Below are 24739 nucleotides of genomic sequence, written 5' to 3' on the forward strand. Positions count from 1 at the left end.
TTTTATTTCGATGTAGCCCCAAAAGTCTATTTTTGTTTTTATTTCCCTTGCCCCAGGAGACAGGCAGGAAACTACTGTTATAGTCAATGCCAGAGAAATCACTGCCTGTGCTCTCTTCTAGGAGTTTTATAGCTTCAGGTCTCACATTAGGTCTTTAATCCATTTTGAATTTATTTTTGTGTACGGTGTAAGAAAATAGTCCAGTTTTATTCTTCTGCATATAGTTAACCAGTTTTCTCAACACCATCTGTTGGAAAGATTCTTTTTCCTAATGCATGTTCTTTGCTCCTTGGTCAAAGATTAACTGACCATACATTTATGGGTTTATTTCTGGATTTTCTATTTTGTTCTCCTGATCTATTTTTGTGCTAGTACCATACTATTTTGATTACTAGTCTATAACTTGATGTCTGGAATTGTGACACCTCCGGTTTTTGTTTTTCCAGATTGCTTTGGCTATCTGGGGTGTTTTGTGGTTCCACGCTAATTTTTGGGTCGTTTTAGTTCTGCGAAAAAATGCTGTTGGTATTTTGATAAAGACTGCATTAAATGTATGGATTCCTTTGGGTAACATTGGCATTTTAACAGTATTTGTTCTTCCAACCCATGAGCATGCAATGTCATTTCATTTATTTGTGTAATCTTTCTTTCACCAATGTTTTATACTTTTCAGAGTATAGGTCTTTCAACTCTTTGGTTAAGTTTATTCCTAGGTATCTTAAGATTTTTGGTGCAATTGTAAATGTGATTCTCTTTCTGATGCTTCATTATTACTGTATAGAAATGCAACAGATTTCTGCATATTGATTTTGTATCCTGTGACTTTACTGAGTTCACTTAATTCTAGTACTTCTTTGGTGGAGTCTTTCATGTTTTCTACATACATTATACATGTCATCTGCAAACAGTAAAAGTTCTACTTTTTCCTTACCAATTTGAATGCCTTTTATTTCTTTTTGTGTCTGATTGCTGTGGCGAGGACTTCCAGTACTGTGTTGAATGAAAGTAGGAAGAGTGGACGTCCTTGTCTCGTTGCAGGCTCTTTAGGGCTTTTTATATTTAGTGTCATGCCATTTGCAAATAGGGACAGTTTTACTTCTTCCTTACCAATTTGAATGCCTTTTATTTCTTTTTCTTGTCTAACTGCTGCTACTAGGACTTTTAGCACTATGCTGAATAAAAATAGTGCGGGTGGACATCCTTGTTTGCTCTTATCTTAGAGGAAAAGCTTCTAGTTTTTCACCACAGTGATGTTAGCTGTGGGTCATATATGGCCTTCATTATGTTGAGATATGTTCCCTCTAAACCCACTCTTGAGAGTTTAGCATGAATGGATGTTGAACTGTGTCAAATGCTTTTTCAATGTATATTGAGATGATACAGTTTTTATCCTTCATTTGTTAATGTGTTATATCACAGTGATGGAGATGCAGTTATTGAATCATGTTTGCATCCCTGGAATAAATCCAACTGATCATGGTAAATTATCCTTTAAAAAAAAAGATTTTATTTATTTATTCATGAGAGAGAGAGAGAGAGAGACAGGCAGAGGGAGAAGCAGGCTCCATTCAGGGAGCCCAATGCAGGACTTGATCCCAGGACCCCAGGAACACACCCTGGGCTGAAGGCAGGCACTAAACCGCTGAGTCACCCAGGGATCCCCGGTAGATGATCCTTTTAATGTACTGTTGAATTTGGTTTGCAAGTGTTTTGCTGAAAACTTTTGCATTTATGTTCATCGAGGATATTGGCCTGCAATTTCCCTTTTTTGTATTGTCTTTGTCTGGTTTTGGTTTCAGGGTAATGCTGGCCTCATACAATGAATTTGGAAAGCCTTCTTCCCTTTTCTATTTTCTGTCATGTTTTTTAAAGGATAAGCATTAACTTTTATTTAAATGTTTAGAATTCACCTGTAAAGCCATCTGGTCCTGGACTTTTTTTTTTTTTTGTCAAGAGTTTTTAAATTACCAATTAAATTTCAGTACTATTAATTGGTCTATTCAGATTTTTGGTTTCTTCCTGATTCAATCTTGGAAGATTGTTATGTTTCTATGAATTTATTTATTTCTTCTAGGTTGTCCAATTTGTTAGCATATCATTTTTTATAGTGTTCTATTATCCTGGTTCTGTGGTGTTGGTTTTATATTTTTTTTAAGATTTATTTATTTATTTATTTATTTATTTATTTATTTATTTATGAGAGAGAGAGAGAGAGAGAGAGAGAGAGAGGCAGAGACACAGGAGGAGGGAGAAGCAGGCTCCATACCAGGAGCCCAACGCAGGACTCGATCCCAGGACTGCAGAATCGCGCCCTGGGCCAAAGGCAGGCGCTAAACCACTGAGCCACCCAAGGATCCCCTGTGGTGTTGGTTTTAATTCTCCTCTTTCGTTTCTAATTTTTAGTCTTTTTTTTTTTTTTGGTAAGTCTGGCTAAAGGTTTATCAATTTTATCTTTCCAAAGAACAAACTCTTACTTGCATTGATCTTTTTTTGTTTCTGTAGTCTCCATTTTTATCTATTTCCATTCTATTTCCTTCCTTCTGCTAACTTTGGGCTATAAAGAAATAGTCTCTAGTTTCTTTAGGTATAAGGTTAGATTGAGATATTTCTTGTTTCTTGAGGTAGACTTCGATTATAAACTTCACTCTTAAAACTTCTTTTGCTATACCCCGATGATTTTAGAACACTGTCTTTCCATTTTCATGTCTCCAAGTATTTTTTGAGTTCCTCTTTGATGTTTCTGTTGACCCAATGGTTGTTTTAGGAGCATGCTGTTTGGCCTCCATGTGTTTGTGGGCTTTGGAAAAAGAAAGCTCTTTTCTTGTACTGATTACTGGTTTCATAGTGTTGTGGATGTAAATGATGCTTAATACGATTTCTTCTTAAACTTACTGAGACTCATTTTGTGGCCTAACATGTGATGTATCCTAAAGAATGTTCAATGCATACTTGAAAAGAATGTGCATTCTGCTGTTTGGGAATAGAACGTTCTGTATGTATCTGCTAAGTCCATCTGGTCTAATGTGTCATTCAAAGCCACGGTTTCCTCATTTTCTATCTTGACTATCTATCCATTGATATAAGTGGGGTGTTAAAGTCCTCTGCTATTACTATTGTATTACCATCAATTTCTCCCTTTATGTCTGTTAATATTTGCTTCTTATATTTAGGTGTTCCTATGCTGGATGCACAGGTACTTGAAACTATTATATCCTCTTGTCCCTTTATCATTATGCAAGGACATTTTTAGTCTCTTGTTACAGCATTTGTTTTAATGTCTATTTTGTCTGATAAAGTATCGCCACTCCAGTCTCTACACACTTCCATGTGGATGAAGTATCTTTTTCCATTCCTTCACTTTCAGTCTGGTGTCTTTAGGTCTGAAATGAGCCTCCTGTAGGCAGCATATAGATGGGTCTCTTTTTTTTTTTTAAATGTTCAGTCACCCTATGTCTTTTGATTGGTTCATTTATAACATTTACATTTAAAGTAATTATTGAGCAGCACCTGGGTGGCTCAGTCGATTAAGCGTCTGTCTTCAGCTTAGTCATATCTCAGGGTCCTGGGATCAAGCCCCAAATCCAGCTCCCTGCTCAGAGGAGAGTCTGCCTCTACCACTTCCTCCACTCTCATGCTTGCTCTCTCACTCACACTCTCTCTCGAATAAATAAAATCTTAAAAAAAAAATAAAGTCATTGGGTGCCTGGGTGGCTCTGGTGGTCGAGCACCTACCTTCAGCTCAGGTTATGATCCCAGGGTCCTGGGATCAAGTCCCTCATCAGGGTCCCCAGAGGGAGCCTGCTTCTCCCTCCCTCTGCCTATGTCTCTGACCCTCTGTCTCTCATGGATAAATAAATTAAGTCTTTTAAAAAAAATAAAGTCATTACTAATAAGCACACAGTTACTGTCATCTAGTTAACTGTTTTCTGGTTGTCGTATAGTTTTTCTCTGTTCTTTTTCTGTCTCATGATTGATGACTATTTTGGTGTTATATTTGGATTCCTTCCTCATTTTTTTAATTATGTATTTTGTTACACGTTATATCTATTATACATATTTTTAGTTTGTGGTTATCATGAGGCTCTTACATCATACCCTAAGTATATAGTGGTCTATATTAAGTTGATCACTTAAGTTTGAAAACACTGTATTTTTACTCCTTTTCCGTGTTTTAGAGATTATGAGGCACATTTTACATCATCATGAGAATCTCTTAACTAATATTTTAGATATAAGTGTTTTTATTACTCTTGTCTCTTAACCTTCATACTAGCTTTATAAAGGATTAAACTACTACCTTTTTTGTGTTTACTTTGACCAGTGAAACTTTTCCTTTCATAATTTTCTCATTTCTAGTTATGGCCTTTTCTTTCACACTAAATGATTATCCCTTCAATATTACCTGTAAGGCTTGTGATGAACTCCTTTAACTTTTGTCTGGGGAAACTTTCTCTCTCCTTCAATTTTGAGCAATAATCTTGCCAAGCAGAATATTCTGGGTTGTAAGGTTTTTTTATTTCATTTTGTTCCCCTTTCAACACTTTGAATATATCATGCTACTCACTCTAGCCTACGAAGTTTTTGCTGAAAAATCAGCTGAAAGCATCATTGGGTTTCCCTTGTACATAAATAACAGCTTTTCACTTGTTGATTTTAAGATCCTTTATCTTTTTTTTTTTTTTAAGATTTCATTTATTTATTCAACAGAAAGGGAGAGATAGCACAAGCAGGTGGAGCAGCAGGCAGAGGGAGCAGAAACAGGTTCCCCACTGAGCAAAGGGCCTAATGCAGGGCTTGATCCCAGGTTCCTGAGCCAAAGGCAGACACTCAACCAACTGAGCCATCCAGGAGCCCCTAAGATTCTTTATCTTTAATTTTTGACATTTTAATTATTATGTGTCTTGGCATGGGCCTCTCTGATTCATCTTGTTCAGAGCTCTCTGTGCTTTGTGGACATAGATGTCTGTTTCCCCCAGATTAGGTAAGTTTTCAGCTATTATTGCTTCAAATAAGTTTTCTGCCTCTTTCTCCTTCTTCTTTCTCAGAACCCTACAAGGTGGACGTCAGTGTGCTTGATGCTGTCCCAGAGGTCCCTTATCCTATCCTATTTTTTCCTTTTTTTCCTGTTCGGCTTGAGTGCTTTCCATTACCCTGTCTTCCAAATCACTGATCCATTCTTCTGTACCCTCTAATCTGCTGTTGATTCCCTCTAATGTGTTTTTCACTTCAGTTACTGTACTCTAAAACTCTTATTGGTTCTTCTATTTTACTCTCTCTTTGTTGAAGTTCTCACTGAGTTCATCCACTGGTCTCTCAAGTCTGGTGAGTATCCTTATGATCATTACTTTGAAATCTTTATCAGATAGGTTGCTTATCTCTATTTCATTTAATTCTTAAGTTTTTGCCTTGTTCTTTTGTTTGAAGCAAATTTTTCTGTTTCCCCATTTTGTTTGATTTTCTGTGTTTGTTTCTATGAATTAAAGTTTTTTTTTTTTTTTTTTTTTTTTTTATTCATGATAGGCACACAGTGAGAGAGAGAGAGGCAGAGACACAGGCAGAGGGAGAAGCAGGCTCCATGCACCGGGAGCCTGACGTGGGATTCGATCCCGGGTCTCCAGGATCGTGCCCTGGGCCAAAGGCAGGCGCCAAACCGCTGCGCCACCCAGGGATCCCTGTTTCTATGAATTAAAGAAAACAGCCATATCTCCCAGTTGTGAAGGAATAGCCTCAGGAAGGAACACCCCTGGTGTAGACTGTGAGTGCCTAGAAGCTTTGGCTGGCTAGCTGGAGCTGAAGCAGGATAGGCCAGTGGTCCTAGAGCACTCTGCATCAGGGCCACCCCAGCAGGATGGCTAGTGTTGGAGTGGGTACAGGCTAGGGTACTCCATGCAGAGGGTCCTGGTGCAAGAGCTGGAGCTGGGGCAGGCATAGGCCAGGGCTCTCTGCAGGGTGCCCTGTTGGGATAGCTGGACCTGAATGGTGCTCAAGCACTTATCAAGTATTTAAGAGCTCAGGAATTCTTTAGGATGTATGGTAAGAGCTTTGGAAGTGAAGTGGTGGGGTGGAAGTGAGTGGGTAATACCTACTTGGTAAATGTAGATTTATCAATATTTCTTTTAGCATCAAAACTTTAAAGGTCACTGCTTTTGATATGGAATGAAACTCTAAATTAATTTAAGGGGGAAACCAAGGAATTGGGTTGGGAGTATATTAATAAAGTTGGGTTCTAGTCCCACCATAATCACTTAATATTTATATGATCTAAAGCTGTGACTGAACTTCACTAGGCCTCAGCTGTCTTATCTTGAATAAGCTCTTACAGCAGTGGTTCTCAACTGGGAGAGATACTGCCACTCATAAAACATTTGGAAATTTCTGTAATCATTTTTGGCTGTCATAACTAGTGGCACTACTACTGGCATCAGAGGCCAGGGATGCTGCTAAACATCGTACAATACACAGGATGGCCACCATAACAGGATTATCCAGGTCAAAATGTCAACAGTGCCAAGCTTGAGAAACCATGTCTTACAATACCTTTCAGCTCTAAAATTCTATAAGCCATATGTCTGTATGAGTTGAGAGGGGTAAATATTACCGTGGTGGGTAGAAAATTTAATACAAAATGATTAAACGAGTTGCTGATATCATCAGGTACATCAGTGACAAAAATCTGGATCTCCTGATAACCATCCAATTATTGAGCAGTTTTATTTGGAGTTTTATTTGGTCTATAAGACTGTTCCCTCTTCCAGAGAATTCCAACATGAACAATCTTTAAAAGAAGAGGACATTTTAACTACCTTACCTATCTATGTCTGTAACAAGACAGATTTTAAACTTTGACTCTCCAATGAATGAATGCCTCTGATTTTGAGAAGTAATTAACACTTTCAGACTCTCCAGATTTCAACTAATGCTTTGAAATGAGTAGAAATATCATCTATGAGAGAGAGCTGTGGGTCCAGAATTTAATGCCCATAAGGCCTTGGTTTAATACCCAACACACGGTTTGTTTTAGTGTTTTCTTGAAAACTATATACTCCTTGGGTTTTGTTTTTTCTTTTAAGATTTTCTTTATTTACATGACAGAGAGAGAGTGCTCATGCACAAGCAGGGGGAGCAGGAGTGGAGGGAGAGGGAGAAGCAGACTTCCCACTAAGCAGGGAGCCCGATGTGGGGCTCCATCTCAGGACTCTGGGATCACACTGAGCCAAAGGCAGATGCTTCACTGACTGGAGCCACCCAGGTGCCCTACTCCTTGGGTCTTAAAACAGAGGTATTTTATTGAGTTACAGAATGTTTTTCCCTCATACACCCCTACTTTTTCCTCATATACCCCTCCAAAAAATGCCCTTCATGTGAAGAGCAGGTAACATTACATGGCACACTGATCTCAGGACATGAAATTCCATCACTTCAGTTCATTAGGCATTTGGGAAAAAAAGCAACACTAAAACAATTGTGTGGAACAGCCTATGAAACATGGAGATCTATTTATTCACATGGCATTTTCTAATCCTGAACGCATCCATTCTCACTAGCTATTTATTTAATAAGATGTTTATTTTTAATATAAACTCACTGATTTATATTGGCAGCCCATTTACTTAAAGATATGCTGAAATTCCCACTAGTGCTTCTTATTATTCAAAGTCTGCTAGTTCAGACATGAAAATTTCCCCAAATATGAGAGCTCTAACCTTTTCTACAAATATCACTGAACCACTTTTTAAATCCCACAATGTCAAAGAGAAATTTTTCTTCTTTACTCCTGAAACTTAAAACTAGTTTTTGTTTTTTGCATGTTTTTTTTTTTTTTTAGAAGAATTCAGGACACCATCTGTACCTTAGTTGAAATGTCTTCCCTACATAGAAAAAAATAAATTTAAAAACTGGCTGTGTTATCAAAATACACTATGGGGGAAGCTTTAATATAAAGAAAGTTCCTCCAATTAGGATTGTAACCTAATGTTTTGGAGAATTGGAGGTCTACTGAAACTCTGGAACCCAAAGGGAAAAAAGCAGAGTAAAGAATTATAATAGTTTACATCTGTATAGTATTTTGTAATTTATAGTATTACTTATACCCACAAGTTCATTTGATCCATGTAACAATCCTATAGAATGAGTAGTATAATTGCCTCTCAACAGATTAAGAGATAACTTCAAAACTTGAAAGTATCAGAGATCAAAGTGGAAACCTGGTCTTCTGTCTCCAAAGTACTTTAAAATAAAGATTAAGAAACATACAAATTAGACCATGGCTTCTCATCTGTCAAGGCTATTAATATATGTGAACAGAAATACTTGTCAGCCCCATCTAAAATAGTTACTGAAGCTCCCAAAACCCATAACTAAAGAACAGATGCCTCCTTATGCCACACTGTTCCCTCATCAATCAATATCTGTATACCTGTATCAATATAGCTATTTCAAGAATTACGCTAGGCATAAAAGAAGTTTTCTACCCTCCAACTGCAAACTACGTAATGAGTCACACAAGTAGGAAAAATATACTGCCATTGATAATTTAAATTAGTAGGTCAATCTAACATCCAAAGATATAATTCAAGTTAGACTGTAATTAGGGTAAACCAAATTTTGTGTAGCCTAAAGCATACAATTTTGAATCCCTCATTAGGAAAACAAATATAAAATTATGAATACAAAATTAGGTAATAGGTGAATCTTTATTAAAAATAAGAACAAAAATCACAAAAAGTTGCAAATTTTAAAAGTTGGCAACACAAATACCACAAAATCTAGACATAATATTTTCATTAACTCCTTGGTACTCTACAATCTTTCCTACATCTTAGGATTTTAGATCACCTCATCATATGCCAATGATTTTGTAGTACTGTCTACGAAAATAACAATGATAATTAAGCCTTTACTTCAGGGGCACCTGGGCAGCTCAGTCAGTTAAGCATCCAACTCCTGATCTTAGAGTTGTAGGACTGAGCCCCATGGTGGGCTCCACATTCATTGGGGAGTCAGCTGGAGATGCTCTTCCTCTGCCTCTCCCTCAGCCCCTCCCCCGCTTGCACTCTCCAAAAATAATATTTTTTTAAAAAAGACTTTCCTTCAGAATTATTAATGAAAAATTTAATATTAATACTTTAGGAAAGTTTATTTCCACCTCATAATTCTTTACTCATTATTGATAAAAATCATAGGAAAATCAAATATTCATTATTGGCAAATTATGCAGTGTTAATGTACTGTTGTCAAATTTAGAAAAATCTCTGAAGTTTCCTTCAGGGCATCTAGGTGGCTCAGCTGGTTGAGTGTCCAACTCTTGATTCCAGCTCAGGTCATGATCTCAGGGTTTTGAGATCGAGTGCCATGTAAGAGTTCACATTGAGTGTGGAGCCTGCCTGGGATTCTCTCTCCCTCCCCCCCTGCACCTCCCATTCATGCACACGCTCTCTGTTTAAAATAAACAAATACAATAAAGTTTCTTTCACATTTAAGCTGTAAGACTTCAGGATATTTCAAGTTTTCTTTTATAGTGACAAGTCTTCCTACTCTTTGACATGAGAAAACTAATTACCTGCTTTTCAACCACATACTCACTACAGTGGCATTAGAAAGGTTTAGAATTGGCATTCACAGTGGGCTTTACAACTTCGTATCACAATCCTAATAAGTCAAACAATGTGTTAGAATATTCCTAGAAACCATGCCTACACTGTGGTGGTTAGTAATAACAACTCTACATAACAGTAACTGTGGACACATACACAATCCCACTAAAGCCAGAACTGAACATGTCCTAACTCAACTTCCCATAGCTGGGAAAAATGCCTACAACCGTTATGATGCTACTCAACTTAAGAAGTATGACAGAGGGGAAGGCAGAGTAGAAGAAAACAGTCTTAAGTGATTATTGGCTAAGGCATCTAACTTATGCAAATTTGAGGACATACTGCTATTATGAAATTCAGTGCCTTGAAAGAGATCCCTAAGGGAGGAGTCCAAAAGCCTAAGCTTGATAAACTTCACTTTACTGCCTCTCAGGGACACGTGGGTGGGTCAGTCAAGTGTCTGCCTGCAGCTCAGGTCATGATCCCAAGGTCTGGGGACTGAGCCCCACCTCAGGCTCCCTGCACAGTGGGGTCTGCTTCTCTCCCCCGCTCCTATCCTCACGCACTATCTCTCTCTCAAGTAAATAAATAAAAAATAAAAATAATAAAAATAAATTTGCCTCTCAACAATTAAAGATCAGATGAATTGCAGTAAAGTAGTAACAGAAGTAATAGTAGCAACAGTTAATAATAAAGTAAATCTCTACCAGTTATTGACCAACCCCCACCAAAACAAAAAATAAACCTAACACTAAAAGCTTATTATTATGCCAGGCCCTCTGCAGAGTACTTACATGAATTACATTATTAACTTTAGTTTTACTATATTAATTACTGTTACATTTGTTATCATTTAAATACTCTGATAGGACCTTTATATATAGTCACTGGTTTGCAAAACAATCCTACAAAGTTACACATTACCACTAATCTTTTATAGAACAAGAAATTAACTTTGGTAAGTCATACAGTAGGGTTGGGATCCAACTCTTAGTCTAGTTTATGCTCTTCCTAATAAATAGGAATTCAGAAGAGAAGATCACTCCAGGTTAAAGATCTAAAAAAAAAAAAGACTTTACAGAGAAGTACACTAAGCTAGATACCAGGGAATGAGTAAGAAGAGTATGCTCTTTAGAGAAGAGTATGCTCTGTATTTGAAGGAAGATGGGCCATGATAATAAAATAGAAATGGAAAAAACAAGGGTTACTCAGAAGACAATTCTGATGAAACAATGATGATGAAACAATTCTACAGAGCCAAAGACCATGCCCCAAATCATGATTCCCAATAAAAAGAGAATTGAGTCTTATGATCAATTTTTCCTCCATTATATAGCCATAATCTTGCAATAGGAAAAAAGAAAGCAACATTTTTCTAGAATCCAGCTCTTCAATGGAAAGGGTGGATGTGGAAATGAAAGAACTGCCTCATCTCTGCCATTAGGAAACCAGAGTCTAGTGACTTCTCTCTTGAAGGGAAAGCCACGATTTGCGCTGAAAACTAAGGCTTTACAACCAAACACATCACATTATCATTGGGCTATAGGTAAGTCATGAGGCTTAAAACCAGAGTCTCTAAATTCTAATTAAATTTTCTTCCCCAAGGTTTCATTAAAAGTAGCTTTAAAAAAATATGAGCTTAAAGGTACTGCTCACATATAAGAATAGAAGCAACCGAAGTTTTAACAGATTTTATTTACCCTACACGTAGAAAATGTACTTTACAAGAACACAGAAAGTAAAATCTGTGAGTTGAAAAGAGAACAAAACACAAAAACATACTCCTTCTCAAAAAAGTTACCTGACCCTGAACTCACTCTGAGGAATGGTTTGTTGTAATTTGCCAGCAGCATATGGGTTATTGGCCACAGGGTAATAGAAGGAGAAAATATTTGTTCTGGCTTCAATGAAGTCCAAATCCCTCATTCAATGCTATTAAATGTCTTTAGGACTCTTCTCTTATCACTAATGCCTAAGTAAGAGAAAGAAAGAGTGAGCCAGAGAGGAAAAGAGAGAGAGAGAGAGAGAGAGACCTGATATACACAGACACCAGAGGTAGATGGAAGAGGAATTCCAGCAATAATTTCATCTCGACATTTCATTCTGTTTTTCATATGGCTTAACCCTGCACACCTCCTGGAGCTGTACTAACATGATGAAACACTGTGGAATAGAATTAAGCATTTCTAAAGTTACATGAATACTTTATTTTCCATTTAAATCAAAGTCTTCATTCTCTGACTTACCTACAGAGTAATTTAAATTGGAACTGTATAGAAAATATGACCAGCTATTTGACACTAACAGTCATTATCCACAAATAGTCTAACAGAAAAGTTAGGCTATAACAGAATTAATGGAAAGAAGAAACAGCATAATAATAATATTTTTGTAACCCTCCTGAACTCTGCTGCAGTCAGCATCTATTTCAAAAAACATTCAAAGGGGATCCCTGGGTGGCGCAGCGGTTTGGCGCCTGCCTTTGGCCCAGGGCACGATCCTGGAGACCCGGGATCGAATCCCACATCAGGCTCCCGGTGCATGGAGCCTGCTTCTCCCTCTGCCTGTGTCTCTGCCTCTCTCTCTCTCTCTTTTTCTGTGACTATCATAAATAAATAAAAAAAAAATTAAAAAAAACCATTCAAAGGATGTGTCCCCCATTAGGATCCTGAGACCTAGAGCTGGCTTCTCAACCCAAGGTGCATTAATAATCCTCTGGGAGCTGTGAACCCCCAAAAATAGTATATAAAAAAAATTTTTTTATAGGGCAGTCCAGGTGGCTCAGTGGTTTAGAGCCGCCTTCAGCCCAAGGCGTGATCCTGGAGGCTCGGGATCGAGTCCCACGTCGGGCTCCCTGCATGGAGCCTGCTTCTCCCTCTGCCTGTCTTTCTGCCTTTCTCTCTGTGTCCTTTCTCTCTGTGTTTCTCGTGAATAAATAAATAAAATCTTTAAAAAAATTATATATGCAGATAGGAATACTGTTTGGAGGAAAGGGTCCATAGCTTTCATTAGTTCCTATAAAGTGTTCATAACATAAGCTACTTTACCAATGTACCCTAATGGCATGAAACAATTGCCTGGCAAATTAGAGACACTTAAAATATTTGTTTCTATTGAACCAGTGTTCTAGAGATTCACAACTAGGTTCTAACCCGTTCTTTATTACCAGTGGACTTATGGTCAGAATGAAACTTCATATCTGATACAAAGAAATCAAACTGAATTTAGAACACCAACCCAACAAAATAGCCCTCAATTTTTTTCTTTGGGGTAAACAAACTTAGAAACTCTTAAAACATTAGATGTAGTACGGCTATAGCAGAAAAAAAAAAAAAACACAAAAAAAAAAACCTGAGGCTCTGAAAGATTAATGTTCCCAACCTCTTAGAGTTCAAACCAAGCTTACCTGGCTCTAATACACTTCTACACTTTCAGAAGAGAAAGAAATTTCTATAAACTAGGTTTTCAAAGCTTTCTAATGCACTTTTAATTAACAAATTAATTCAACTAATCAGTTAAAAATTCTCTTAAATTCCCATAAAATCACTTTGGATGTGAAACTTATATAGCTAAAGTGAGTCATCTAATATGGGGAATGAAATGTGGATGTTCTGCTGGTGGTGTGAAAGGGATGGTGTTTAAATTACTTTCAAATGATTTGGACTAAAACCAATATTATCTCCCCAAGGTCCAAAAACGAATCACATGCAATGCTGGGAAATGAATCCAGAATGCCTAACACCCACGATGCTGTGCTCCTTCCTTCACCCAGAAAAGTATCTGAAAGGCTACAAACAATGGAGCCTTCCCAAGATGCAGTGGGTGGTTTTCTTCCTCACAGTACATGGTTTGAGCTTTTCAGAGAACCAGCATTTTATTCTGTAGGAATCTGAATCTCAGATTCAGAATCTAGCTATAAAACTTAAGGTTACTTCTACATTTTGCCCCTGAATGTCTTTACCTTCACCTTCACCAGTTGCCTGTTTAGTGCAGAACAGCTGTAACTCTCCAAATTTTACGTTTCTGTATCTTGAATGATAGGTGGTTGCTTCTCAGAGAATCCAACCCAAGACAGAGATAATAGTTGTACAATTCAGTATATCTTTAAAATAACATACCCCTCAGGATGCTTGGGTGGCTCAATCAGTTAAGCATCCCACTTTGGTTAGGCTCAGGTCATGATCTCATGAGTAGTGGGATCAAGCCCTGTACCAGGCTCCACACTCAGCAGAGAGTCTGCTTGAAGATTCTCTCCCTCTGCACCTCCCCTCAACTTGCTCATGGACTCTCTCACTCTCTAAAATAAAGGTCAAAAATAATAATAATAATAATACAATCCGGGATCCCTGGGTGGCGCAGCAGTTTGGCGCCTGCCTTTGGCCCAGGCGTGATCCTGGAGACCCGGGATCGAATCCCACATCGGGCTCCCGGTGCATGGAGCCTGCTTCTCCCTCTGCCTGTGTCTCTGCCTGTCTCTCTCTATATATATGACTATCATAAATAAGTAAAAATTAAAAAAAATAATAATAATACAACCCCATCTTCAAAGGAGTGATGCTTAGCAAGAATCATGCAATCTCTTCCTTCAAATATATCACAACCTGTATGGGGGTATATGTGCTCTGAAAAAAACATAGTCAATACTTTTATATTTGAAACTGAAAACAAAAGAAATTACCTTCACCATATGGGTATTAAAGAAAGGTATGTGAGGGGCGCCTGGGTGGTGTCTAACTCTTGGTTTGGCTCAGGTCATGATCTCAGGGTCGTGAGATCAAGCCTGCATCAGGCTTCATGCTCAATGCAGAGACTGCTTGAGATTGAGTCTCCCTCCACCCCTCCTGCTTGTGCACATGCTCTTTTACTCTCTAAAAAATAAGTAAATAGTTTAAGAAAATTAAAAAATAAAGAAATATATGTGGCTCTTACAGTAATTAGGGGAAATGGGTTAAATAAAAGCTGAGATTCCAGTTTCCAACAGTATAGTGGATTAGATACTCCAAAAGGCCTTTTCACTCCAACAAGGTCCTATGTAAACCATAGTTTTTAATACATCTCTGGGCTCCCAGAAAGTGAGGGAATCTTTAAAAGGGCAAATAAAATAGCTATGGGCTGAAACCAGAAAGATGGGTGGGGATGTGACTCTGAAAGCAAATGTTCACTTTTAACACTTCAGTAGAGAGACTGTGCCCTTGGGTCAGCAGGAAGGCAGAGAAGTTGAGCCTGAGATTTTCAAATAATCCCAGGGACCCTCCAAGTGGTTAAGCCATCCCAGGTGGTCACTGCCTGGTGGAAGCATGCTCTCTCACAAAAAGCATCTTCAAGTCAGATACTGCACCAATTACGATCAATCAAGTATCAGCTTATGAGTAAAGAACAACAAACCATCATAAGAATCATAAGAAACAATATTAAATTTAGATCTCCAAGAACTTCAGACATTTGAAGTATCAGATAAAAAATATAAAACAGCTATGCATGAAATGTTTTTTAAAAAGGACTTTTAGGGGCAGCCCCGGTGGTGTAGCGGTTTAGCGCTGCCTGCAGCCCAGGGCCTGATCCTGGAGACCCTAGGATCGAGTCCCACGTCAGGCTCTCTGCATGGAGCCCGCTTCTCCCTCTGCCTGTGTCTCTGCCTCTCTCTCTCTCTCTGTGTCTCTATGAATAAATAAATAGAATCTTTAAAAAAAATTAAAAAGGACTTTTAGGGGATGCCTGGGTGGCTCAGTGGTTGAACGTTTGCCTTCGGCCCAAGGAGTGATCCTAGAGACCCAGGATAGAGTCCCACAGCAGGCTCCCTACATGGAGCCTGCTTCTTCCTCTGCCTATGTCTCTGCCTCTCTCTCTGTGTCTCTCATGAATAAATAAATAAAATCTTAAAAAATAAATAAATAAAAAGGACTCTTAAAAAAATGAACAAGCAAAAGGGATCAGATTATAAAAAGAACCCATTTCAGAAATGAGCAAATCAATTGGTTTAAAAAAATCTATGTACTGGTTAAATAACAGATTACACAGTTGAAAAAAGAGAAAGCTATAAAGCATAGCATGGAGGGAAAAATATGAAATTATGACAGAAAGGTTAACAGTCTTAGAAGAGAGAATGACTGAATACATATTGAATCAGAGTCCCAGAAGGAAAGAATTAAGGAAACAGAAGGAAGACAGTATTTTAACAGATAATACATGAGAATTCTCAGGAAAAGACCTAAAATAAAAAAAAATAAAAAATAATAAAAAAATAAAAGACCTAAAGTCAGAGATACACAAAGTATAGCAAATTAATAAGGAAAATAGCTAAAAAGAAATCCATCCTAGACACAGTGTAGTAACATTTCAGATTACCAAAGACAAAGAAAAAAATATTTAAAGTAGCTGGAGAGAAAAGAGGCAACCTAGAAAAGGCTAAGGATATGACTAAGTGCAGACCTCACAACAGTAATAATGGAAACCAGAAAGCATCTGTGTTACATATTCCAGGCTCTAAGATAAAGTAACGGATGCCTGGGTGGCTCAGGGTTGAGCTTCTGCCTTTGGCTCAGGTCGTGACCCCAGGGTCCCAGATGGAATCCCACATTGTTCTCCCCACATGGAGCCTGCTTCTCCTTCTGCGTATATCTCTGCCTCTCTCTGTGTCTCTCATGAATAAATAAATTTTTAAAAATCTTAAAAAAAAATAAGTCATAGAAAGTGTCAACCAAAAATGATACCTCCAGCAAATCTATATTTCAAGGACAAAATAAACTGTTAGATATGCGTAAAAATGAATTGAAGATCAAGATCCACCTGAAGGAAGTGACCTTGAACTTCCTAACCAACCCTCCCTTTCCAATCTTCTTGAATATCAGACTAATACTTCTAAAATCATTTTATCACCTCCCTGCTTCAAACTGCCACATGAATTTCTAGAACCTACATGATAAAGTCCAAATTTCTTTGCCTAGCATTGAAAGCACTTTACAATCTAGTTACCCTCCAATGTTCTTTCAAATGGATGATCCGGGGCCTCAATTTACTAACTGTAAACTTAGGCTGGTAACTAACCTGCCTGAGCCTCAGATTCATCATCAGCAAAATGAAACCTATAAAAACTGATTTCTGAGATCAATTAAAATAGCCCAGGTAAAGCTATCAGCACAGTGCCTGGCACAGCTTTCAATAAATGGTAGGTGGTATTTATTTCTCATTATAACTCATAGGTCCTAAAATACAACATATGCATTCCCAAAGTCAATTATGACTTTGCTCATATTTCCTTCACTTACTGGCCCTCAACGTGTCCATTCCCCCAAATCTGCACTAGCTAAATCAAAATTATCCTTAAAAGTCCAGCTCCTGTTTGAAATTCTCCCCTACCAGGGCAAGTAAGTGCTCTCACTTCTAAACACATTAAAATATTTTACCCAGGGCAGCCCTGGTGGCCCAGCAGTTTAGCGCCGCCTGCAGCCCAGGGCGTGATCCTGGAAACCTGGGATCGAGTCCCACGTCAGGCTCCCTGCATGGAGCAGCTTCTCCCTCTGCCTGCCTCTCTCTCTCTCTCTCTCTCTCATGAATAAATAAGTAAAATCTTTAAAAAATAAAATAAAATAAAATATTTTACCCAAATGCTACTATGTTCACTATCAAAACTGTATGTTTCTTGGTCTGGAGAAGTATCCATCTTAGACTCCCCTGTTTTGCTCATGGAAAGCTTCACAGCCGTGAAAACAGAGACTGCCAAATAAATATGGATTGGCTGGTTAAGTTCCAGCACCTTGACAGAGATACTTTAGAGTAAAACCATGGCAAGGGGGAAAAAAAACAAACCACGCAGCTGTCTTATGATTTGCTGCATTCTTTGTAACCCTCCAGACAGCTGCACCTCATTCTAAAGACATTATATATTTTCCTTAGAGAAAGACATCAAATAAGGAAGTCCATGGGCAGGAAGAAGTGATAAGGGTGCATATGCTGACAGCTCACTTCAGGAAACATCTTTCAGAGTCTATTTTCCAAGGAAGTCAATTTGACCTGGTGTTCCTCTCACCCAAGACAAAGAAAACAGTCCTCCAGAAGTTGCCCAGCTGGCACAAAGGAGGTGTTCAATAAATGCCGGCTGACTCTGAACAGGCGGACCAGAGCAAGTACTCGGATCATTTTGTTTGTTCAAAAAAAGGGGGAGAGAGGCAAATTTTCTCATCAGCTCTCTTTCAGTTTCCCAGTTAACCATTTGCTGAGGATGCCACAGCTGGCTCCCCAACCCAAAAGCCAGTGACAGCCATCTCCCAAATGCGTCACAAAGAATGCATGATCAAACAACTGAATCCAGTTGGCCCCTCTTTCATCCACTGTGGCTGACTTTAACCAAGGAGCACAAGCAACATGCTATCACATTGAACTAAACAAAGTTTTTCCATTTTAAAAGAAAATATTGGGGTGCCTGGGTGGCTCAGTCCATTAAGCGTCTGCCTTCAGCTGGGGTCATGATCCCAGGGTCCTGGGATTGAGCCCTATGCCAGGCTCCCCGCTCAGCAGGCAGTCTGCTTCTCCCTCTCACTCTGCCCATCCCATGCCATGCTCTCGCTCTCTCCTCTCTCTCTCAAATAAATAAAATTAAAAAAAAAAAACCTTGACTAGTGCCAAATTTAAAATTCTACTATTTTATCTATTAGAGGCCAACACAAAATGCAATTTTTTTCATTATATAAAAAAAAATCTTCATTAAAGAAAACTTGGAAAAAGGACAGAAGAATCAGCCAGAAAAAGAGAAGAGTAGAAAACAATCAGCCATGAGAATCACCACTCAAAAACAGCACTTATCAACATTTTGGTTCATTATATTCCAGAGGTTTTTTTTTTTCCCCCTAAGCACAGGATTCGTTTTGCAAGTTTTGCAAGATTGTGATCATATGTATATGCTAGCCCTATCTGCAGCTTGCAACATTTAAGTTTACGATAAGCATTTCCCCACTTTTTTTCCTTTAACCTTGTATAAGTGCATAGATGGTAAAGATTTTTAATTAAACCAAGAAATACCATTTGTTTTCTTTCATAGAAACCACTGTAGTAAAAACAGAATTTCCAAAAGTTCCTGCAGCCACTAGAGCTAAGATACATTAAAAAATGCCTAGACACAGAGGAAGTTTTTAAGATAACTTGCAAGTGACAAAAAGAATATTTACCATCGTCGTATCTGGAAAGATACAAAAGAAATTAAATTCAGCCTCTGTTCCCAGTGAATTTTTAATATCATTGAGAGGATAACACGTATTTACACCCAGTCACTGAAACCCAATATAATTCAGCATACAACTGCCCTGGCTCTTCTGGAGCTGGGGATACCTTATTCCCTTCTGTACCCGTGGCACAAACAATAGTGCCTGGCATATTATAGGTACTCAAACGACTGCTGTACTAAACTGAACTACAAACTAAGAGCTGTGCTTATATGGAAATAGGAGGGGTCACTGCGAGCTAGGTCAGGTTAGGCGATAGCAGCATGAATACAGCAGAATGTTGGCAATAATTTACAGAGAGAAAGCTGAACCACAGAAGTTTTGGGATTCTGTGAAAGTGAAAGATAACATAAGAAAAACTGTTTATGGGCAGCCTTAATTTATTAAACAGTTTGAGGTTTCTACGCAATCAGCACTGAAACCCCTGCTGGACACACACTAACTACTCACGGGGAAAACTAATGCATAGCATATAATAGACACCACCTAAGAACAAAGAAAACACACCAACACAAAATACTACAGCATTCCCTTATGTCAGAAACAAAGGCTAATTCTCGAGAAGCTTTCTGTTTGTCATGACAAGTGGCAAAGAGGCAGTAAATGAAGGCCTTAGATCTCCATATACAGTCCCACAGCGGATACTGTCCTTGCTAAACTAGGTGTAAAAGAATGTGCTTACCAAAACTTTCTCTCAGGATCTCTTTATACCCCAGTGAAGCTATTTGCATATATGGTTAGCATTCAGAGGGCAGAGAAAGAAGAAATCTGTGAAATCTGTATTCAACCCTAACAGCGTCACACTCACACCACCTGATTCCAAACATAACTTAAAAAGGAGAATCCAACTTCATGACTAGAGTCTCATTCAACAGACTCTATACATCTAACTTTATTCACATAGTTTCTTTTCTTTTACCGCACTTGTGCTTTGAAAAAAATCCAAAGAATTTGTGGAGAAGGAATCTGCTAATACCACATCTCTAACAGCTGCTAGTATATCCAGATATACTAAATCCATAGCTCCTTCCATTACATTATATGTGCTTAATTACAAATCTGGTTTCTTTCAAAGAAACTGTTCTGAGCCTCACCTACTGGGCTTCCTTAAGACCAAGCTACAGAGAACTTAGGGGCTGGGGGTAGAATAATTTTGTCTGGATGTAATACTGCAATTACTTATGATTAAGGATCTCTAATAGCTATCCATTCAATCTCCGCAGCCTGAAGCACTCAGGAAGAAATGTCTATCAACAAGTCATTGGGGAATGAACAGCTGATTTGAGGCACTGCAGGCTGCAGGGCAGGTGTTCTTTGTTTTTCTGAACACGAACACACGAACACGAACACGAACACGAACACACACACACACACACACACACACACACACACGCCAGATAGTAATTATATCTGCCACATAACTTAAAAGGAATTAAAACAATATAAAATAAGTCATTCTAAAAAATGTTTTAGGATCGTTTTCAAAACTCTTCCGGGAAATTTCAATTTCCAGATTTTGCTAAACTTCAGCACACAAGTTGTCTTATCCCAAGAATATACACTGTTACAGTTTTAATTCTAAATGAAGCCCTTCTCTCTAGGACATCAAAAGATTTGGAAACCAAAAAGTAATTACTACATAATCATTCAAAAAAAGACACGTTGTGTAACATCTGTAAGACTGAACTGCACCTGTCACCAACATAACAAAAGAATATTTTATATGCAAACCACACAGCTCTGAACATTTAATAATTTGTTAAACTGGCGCCTAACAAGAAATCCACTGTCAAATGCACTAATACAAGCAACCAGAAATTAGATTAACACAAATAGTTCAAGATTTCTAAATTTAAAATGCATGGGCTTATCACCCTGAGCAAGTTACAGAATCTCTCCGTTCTTCTGTTTCTTCATCCACAAAGTGCGCAAAATAATAGTAGCAACCCCTGAGTTGTTATCAACATGAAATGAATATATATTAAATTGTTATAACAGAGCCCGGTAAAGGCTAACAAAGAATGTAATAAATCAGGAAGAAATGTATTTAAATGACAATGCTGAAGAAGAGCAGTAATTGTAGTAATTGAAAAGAATTACAAAAACAAGAGAGACACAACTGTCCTGACCCATGGAAGAAAAAAGTTTTCAAGGTATTACAGTATGTTTAAAGTACACACAAAATAACAGAAAAAGTGCTCCCTACTAAAAAAAAAAAAAGATAGCTGCATCCCCTCAGAATGATTGTCATCAGTCCTACTTTGCAAAATTTTATTCTTCCTCCTGTGCTCTGCGGGTAAATCCCAGCCGTTAATATCAAGAAAGCCACAAAACCTGCACTTCCAGGAAAGCAAACTAGAGTTAAGGGTATGTGAGGTCCTTAGCATCTTCTAATTTTATTAACAAGCCACCAAGCTGAAATTCATTCCTAAATAGAATTGCCAAATGCGTCTGCAATAAAAACTGCAAACTTTCCTGTGAACAGAACTTTTCAACAATAGGGAGTTGTTCCAGTCTGTGAATAGGACAGTGTCAGTGTGACCAACAAAGCCGGGAGCTGGACATTCCTGACACCCTTGTCCCCTGGCTAGCCTTTGATCATTTCTCTCCCTCAACCACATGTTTCTGGAAATCACTTTCAGGCAAAGTAGATGGACAACATCTATACCCTGAAACCTACCCCTCATCATAAAGCCTGTTTCCATGGCTCCTCAGACTCTCACTTTTTATCTATCACGGATAGGAACATTCCACAGAATGAACATCAAACACAGGAGTGCTTTGTTTTCCTAGTCTGTCCACCCCCACTCCCAAACATTTAATTTGTATATTCTGGAAAACATCATGGGATGACAAGGGCAACTGAGCCAAACACTAACATGACCTCGGAGCTGAAAAGAGCTCGTGTGGCCACCTGTGGATGTCCACTCAGGGGGCAAGGGGTGCTTTAGGCAAAGGTGAGTCTTTATCACTTGCAGTCTTGGAAAGGGGACCTGACTTAGGTCTCAGTTCTCTTACCTGGAAGTGGGTTAATAACCCCGCACACAGTTGGGTCAGCACCAAGGGAGCTCAGGACTTCCAAGCACCTAGAGGACAGTCCTGTTCACTAAACACCATCTCCAGTCCTCTGCCCAACGGTCCTGGACAACAAACCCCAAGGCCTTACCGACGGGTGGGGGGACGCAAACCGCCCAACGTTACCGTTGTGACCTGATCCAACCGGCCCAGATGCTCTTTCCCGGTGCGGGTCTGCCAGGTCTCCTAGGCCTGGCTGTTGACACATAGGACACCTGCCTGACACCCGGGCCGTTTTATTTCCCCCAAAGTAAAGCTGGGTTTGCCCGATTCAGTTCCTTTGTTTACAGCAGGAGAGAAATTAACAAGCACATCTCCTAAGGCTGCCACCCGGTGAGCCCCCGGCACCTCAGGAGGCCGCTCACCCACCGGGAGGGACACCCAGGCCTCCGGGTCGTGCCCCCCGCACCTCGGGAGGCCGCTCACCCATGGGGAGGACACCCGGGCTTGGAGGTCCTGCTCCCCGCACCTCGGGAGGCTCCTCACCCACCCGGAGGACGCCGGGCCTGGGGGTCGTGCCCCGCCCCCCGCACCTCAGGAGGCCCCTCACCTATGGGGAGGATGCCCAGGCCTCGGGGTCGTGCCCCTGCACCTCGGGAGGCCCCTCACCCATGGGGAGGGCACCCAGGCCTCGGGGTCGTGCCCCCACACCTCAGGGGGCCCCTCACTGACCACTGCGGACCCAGGCGCCCCTCTGCAGAGTCTTCTAGCAAGTTCGGACCTCAGCCTCCGCTGCCGAAGTCTGTCGGTGCAGAGAGCGGTGCCCTCCGCTCGGCGGGCCCCCGGTGCCCCGGCCGCCGACGCCCCAGCACCGACCCGCTGCCCCCCCTGCACCGACCCAGTCCCCCTACAGCACCCACCCGCTCACCCGCCCCCCGCACCGACCCGCTGAACCCCGCCCTGCACCGACCCGGTGCCCCCCTCTGCACCGACCCGCTGACCCCCGCCCTGCACCGACCCGGTTCCCCCTCCCCGCACCGACCGGTCCCCCCCTGCACCGACCCGCTGACCACCCCCCCTGCACCGACCCACTGACCCCGCAGCACCGACCCGCTGACCCCCCTGCACCGACCCGCTGACCGCCCCCGCACCGACCCGCTGACCCCCCTGCACCGACCCGCTGACCCCCCCCTGCACCGACCCGCTGGCCCCCCCCTGCACCGACCCGCTGACCCCCCCTGCACCGACCCGCTGGCCCCCCCCTGCACCGACCCGCTGACCCCCCCCCCGCACCGACCCGCTGACCCCCCCCCGCACCGACCCGCTGACCCCCCTGCACCGACCCGCTGACCCCCCTGCACCGACCCGCTGCCCCACCCCCTGCACCGACCCGCTGATCCCCCTGCACCGACCCGCTGGCCCCCCTGCACCGACCCGCTGCCCCCCCCCTGCACCGACCCGCTGGCCCCCCCCCCTGCACCGACCCGCTGACCCCCCCCCCCCGCACCGACCCGCTGCTCCGGCCGCTGCCCCCCCCGCCCCCCGCCGCCCCTCCTGCCGAGCCCCCGCCCCGCCCGCGCCGGGACCGCTGTCCCGCCTGGCCCCCGGGGCCGAACCCGCGCACTCACCCCTGAGCAGCAGCAGGAGGACGAGGCCGGGCAGCCGCGCGCAGAGCCAACCCGCCGGCCGCCGCCTGAGCGCCATGTCGGGGGAGCTGAGGGGCCGCGGGCTCGCCGCGCAGCTGGGCTCCCCGCGCGCATGCGCCCTGCCCGCCCGGGCCCCGGCGACCCGCCCCCGGTCTCCATAGCGACCACGGCCCGGCGCAGCCGTCGCCAAGGTGACAAAGGAAGCTGAACTCTGGTTGCTATGGATGCGGGGATGCTCTGGACCGGCGCCAAGCGGTCCCGTTCAAAGAGCTGGACGCGAGGAGGTAAAGGAGCTCCTTCAAGACTGCGGCGGGCGCATTTCCAGAGCTGGGAGACGAAGCCGGCACCACAGCTCACGGAGGGAGCCCGGGTAAAACCTGGAAATGAAGAGTCTCCTCACAAACCGGGACACCATCTAACCCCTTGCCTTTGAAGCGGTATTGCCTGCACGTCGTTTGAGGCCCTGATTCCAAACGGGATGGGAGGAAAAAGCGCTATTTAAGACCATAAGCTACAAACTGAACTCCAATAAAAAATTAAAAAAAAATAAGACATAAGCTATTTAAATCTGTTTAAAACATAAGCCAGACATATAATATGTAGTATATAAAAGTGATGTCTTTCTAAAATAAACATAATCCATAGTTTCTATGGTAGATCAAAAACAGGATGATATGTGTCCATAGTTCATTCTGAAGAAAAACAGGATATCTTTGCTCTGATTTCTGAATATTGGAAAATGGTAAGGCTACGGTAGAAAATGGAGCAGAATCTTATGAAGACAAGCAGACATGATGAAGGATAAAATATACTGAAAATTGGACCTAAGGATGTAAGAAGTTCTGTGTGCCCCTTAATACTGTGAAAGATTCTTGAAATAGCTTGTATTATACCTAACGTAGAAAATACACCCCTAATGCTCCAGGAAACAACAAGGTAAAAACAGAATTTTGAGTATAGTTATCAGTAAAATATACCAGAGTTTCCAACAACTAATATTTTTTTAAACTTTAAGGACTTCATTTTTCATCCATCACTCTACATTTTTTAGTATTTAGTATTTTTAGGTTTCACAAAGTAAAACAGTGCATCTGTGTGTATAATTTACATATCTACCAAATTATGAATGCCAAGAAATGTGAAATAGATTGAGGTTGTTGCCAGGGATATGCTTCAACTGCCATCACGTTATGATCTACTTTATAAATCTTTATAATTGCTCAAAACTTTGCAAGTGTGAATTAATTACATTCTCAAAATCTCATAAAGA

The 24739-nt window shown here is 40.9% G+C and overlaps 1 protein-coding gene across 1 annotated transcript in view; it reads right to left on the minus strand.

Moving 5' to 3' along the window:
• Window positions 1–23602, minus strand: part of JAM3 (junctional adhesion molecule 3) — an 81563-nt gene extending 57961 nt beyond the window's left edge. Inside the window, exon 1 of the mRNA XM_072729294.1 lies at window positions 23452–23602. Coding sequence (XP_072585395.1) covers window positions 23452–23527 — 76 coding nt within the window. The 5' untranslated portion in view covers window positions 23528–23602. The remainder of the gene's footprint in view (window positions 1–23451) is intronic.
• Between the last annotated feature and the right edge of the window lie 1137 nt (window positions 23603–24739).

The sequence above is a fragment of the Vulpes vulpes genome, chromosome 12 (genome assembly GCF_048418805.1).
Source record: "Vulpes vulpes isolate BD-2025 chromosome 12, VulVul3, whole genome shotgun sequence".
NCBI lineage: Eukaryota > Metazoa > Chordata > Mammalia > Carnivora > Canidae > Vulpes > Vulpes vulpes.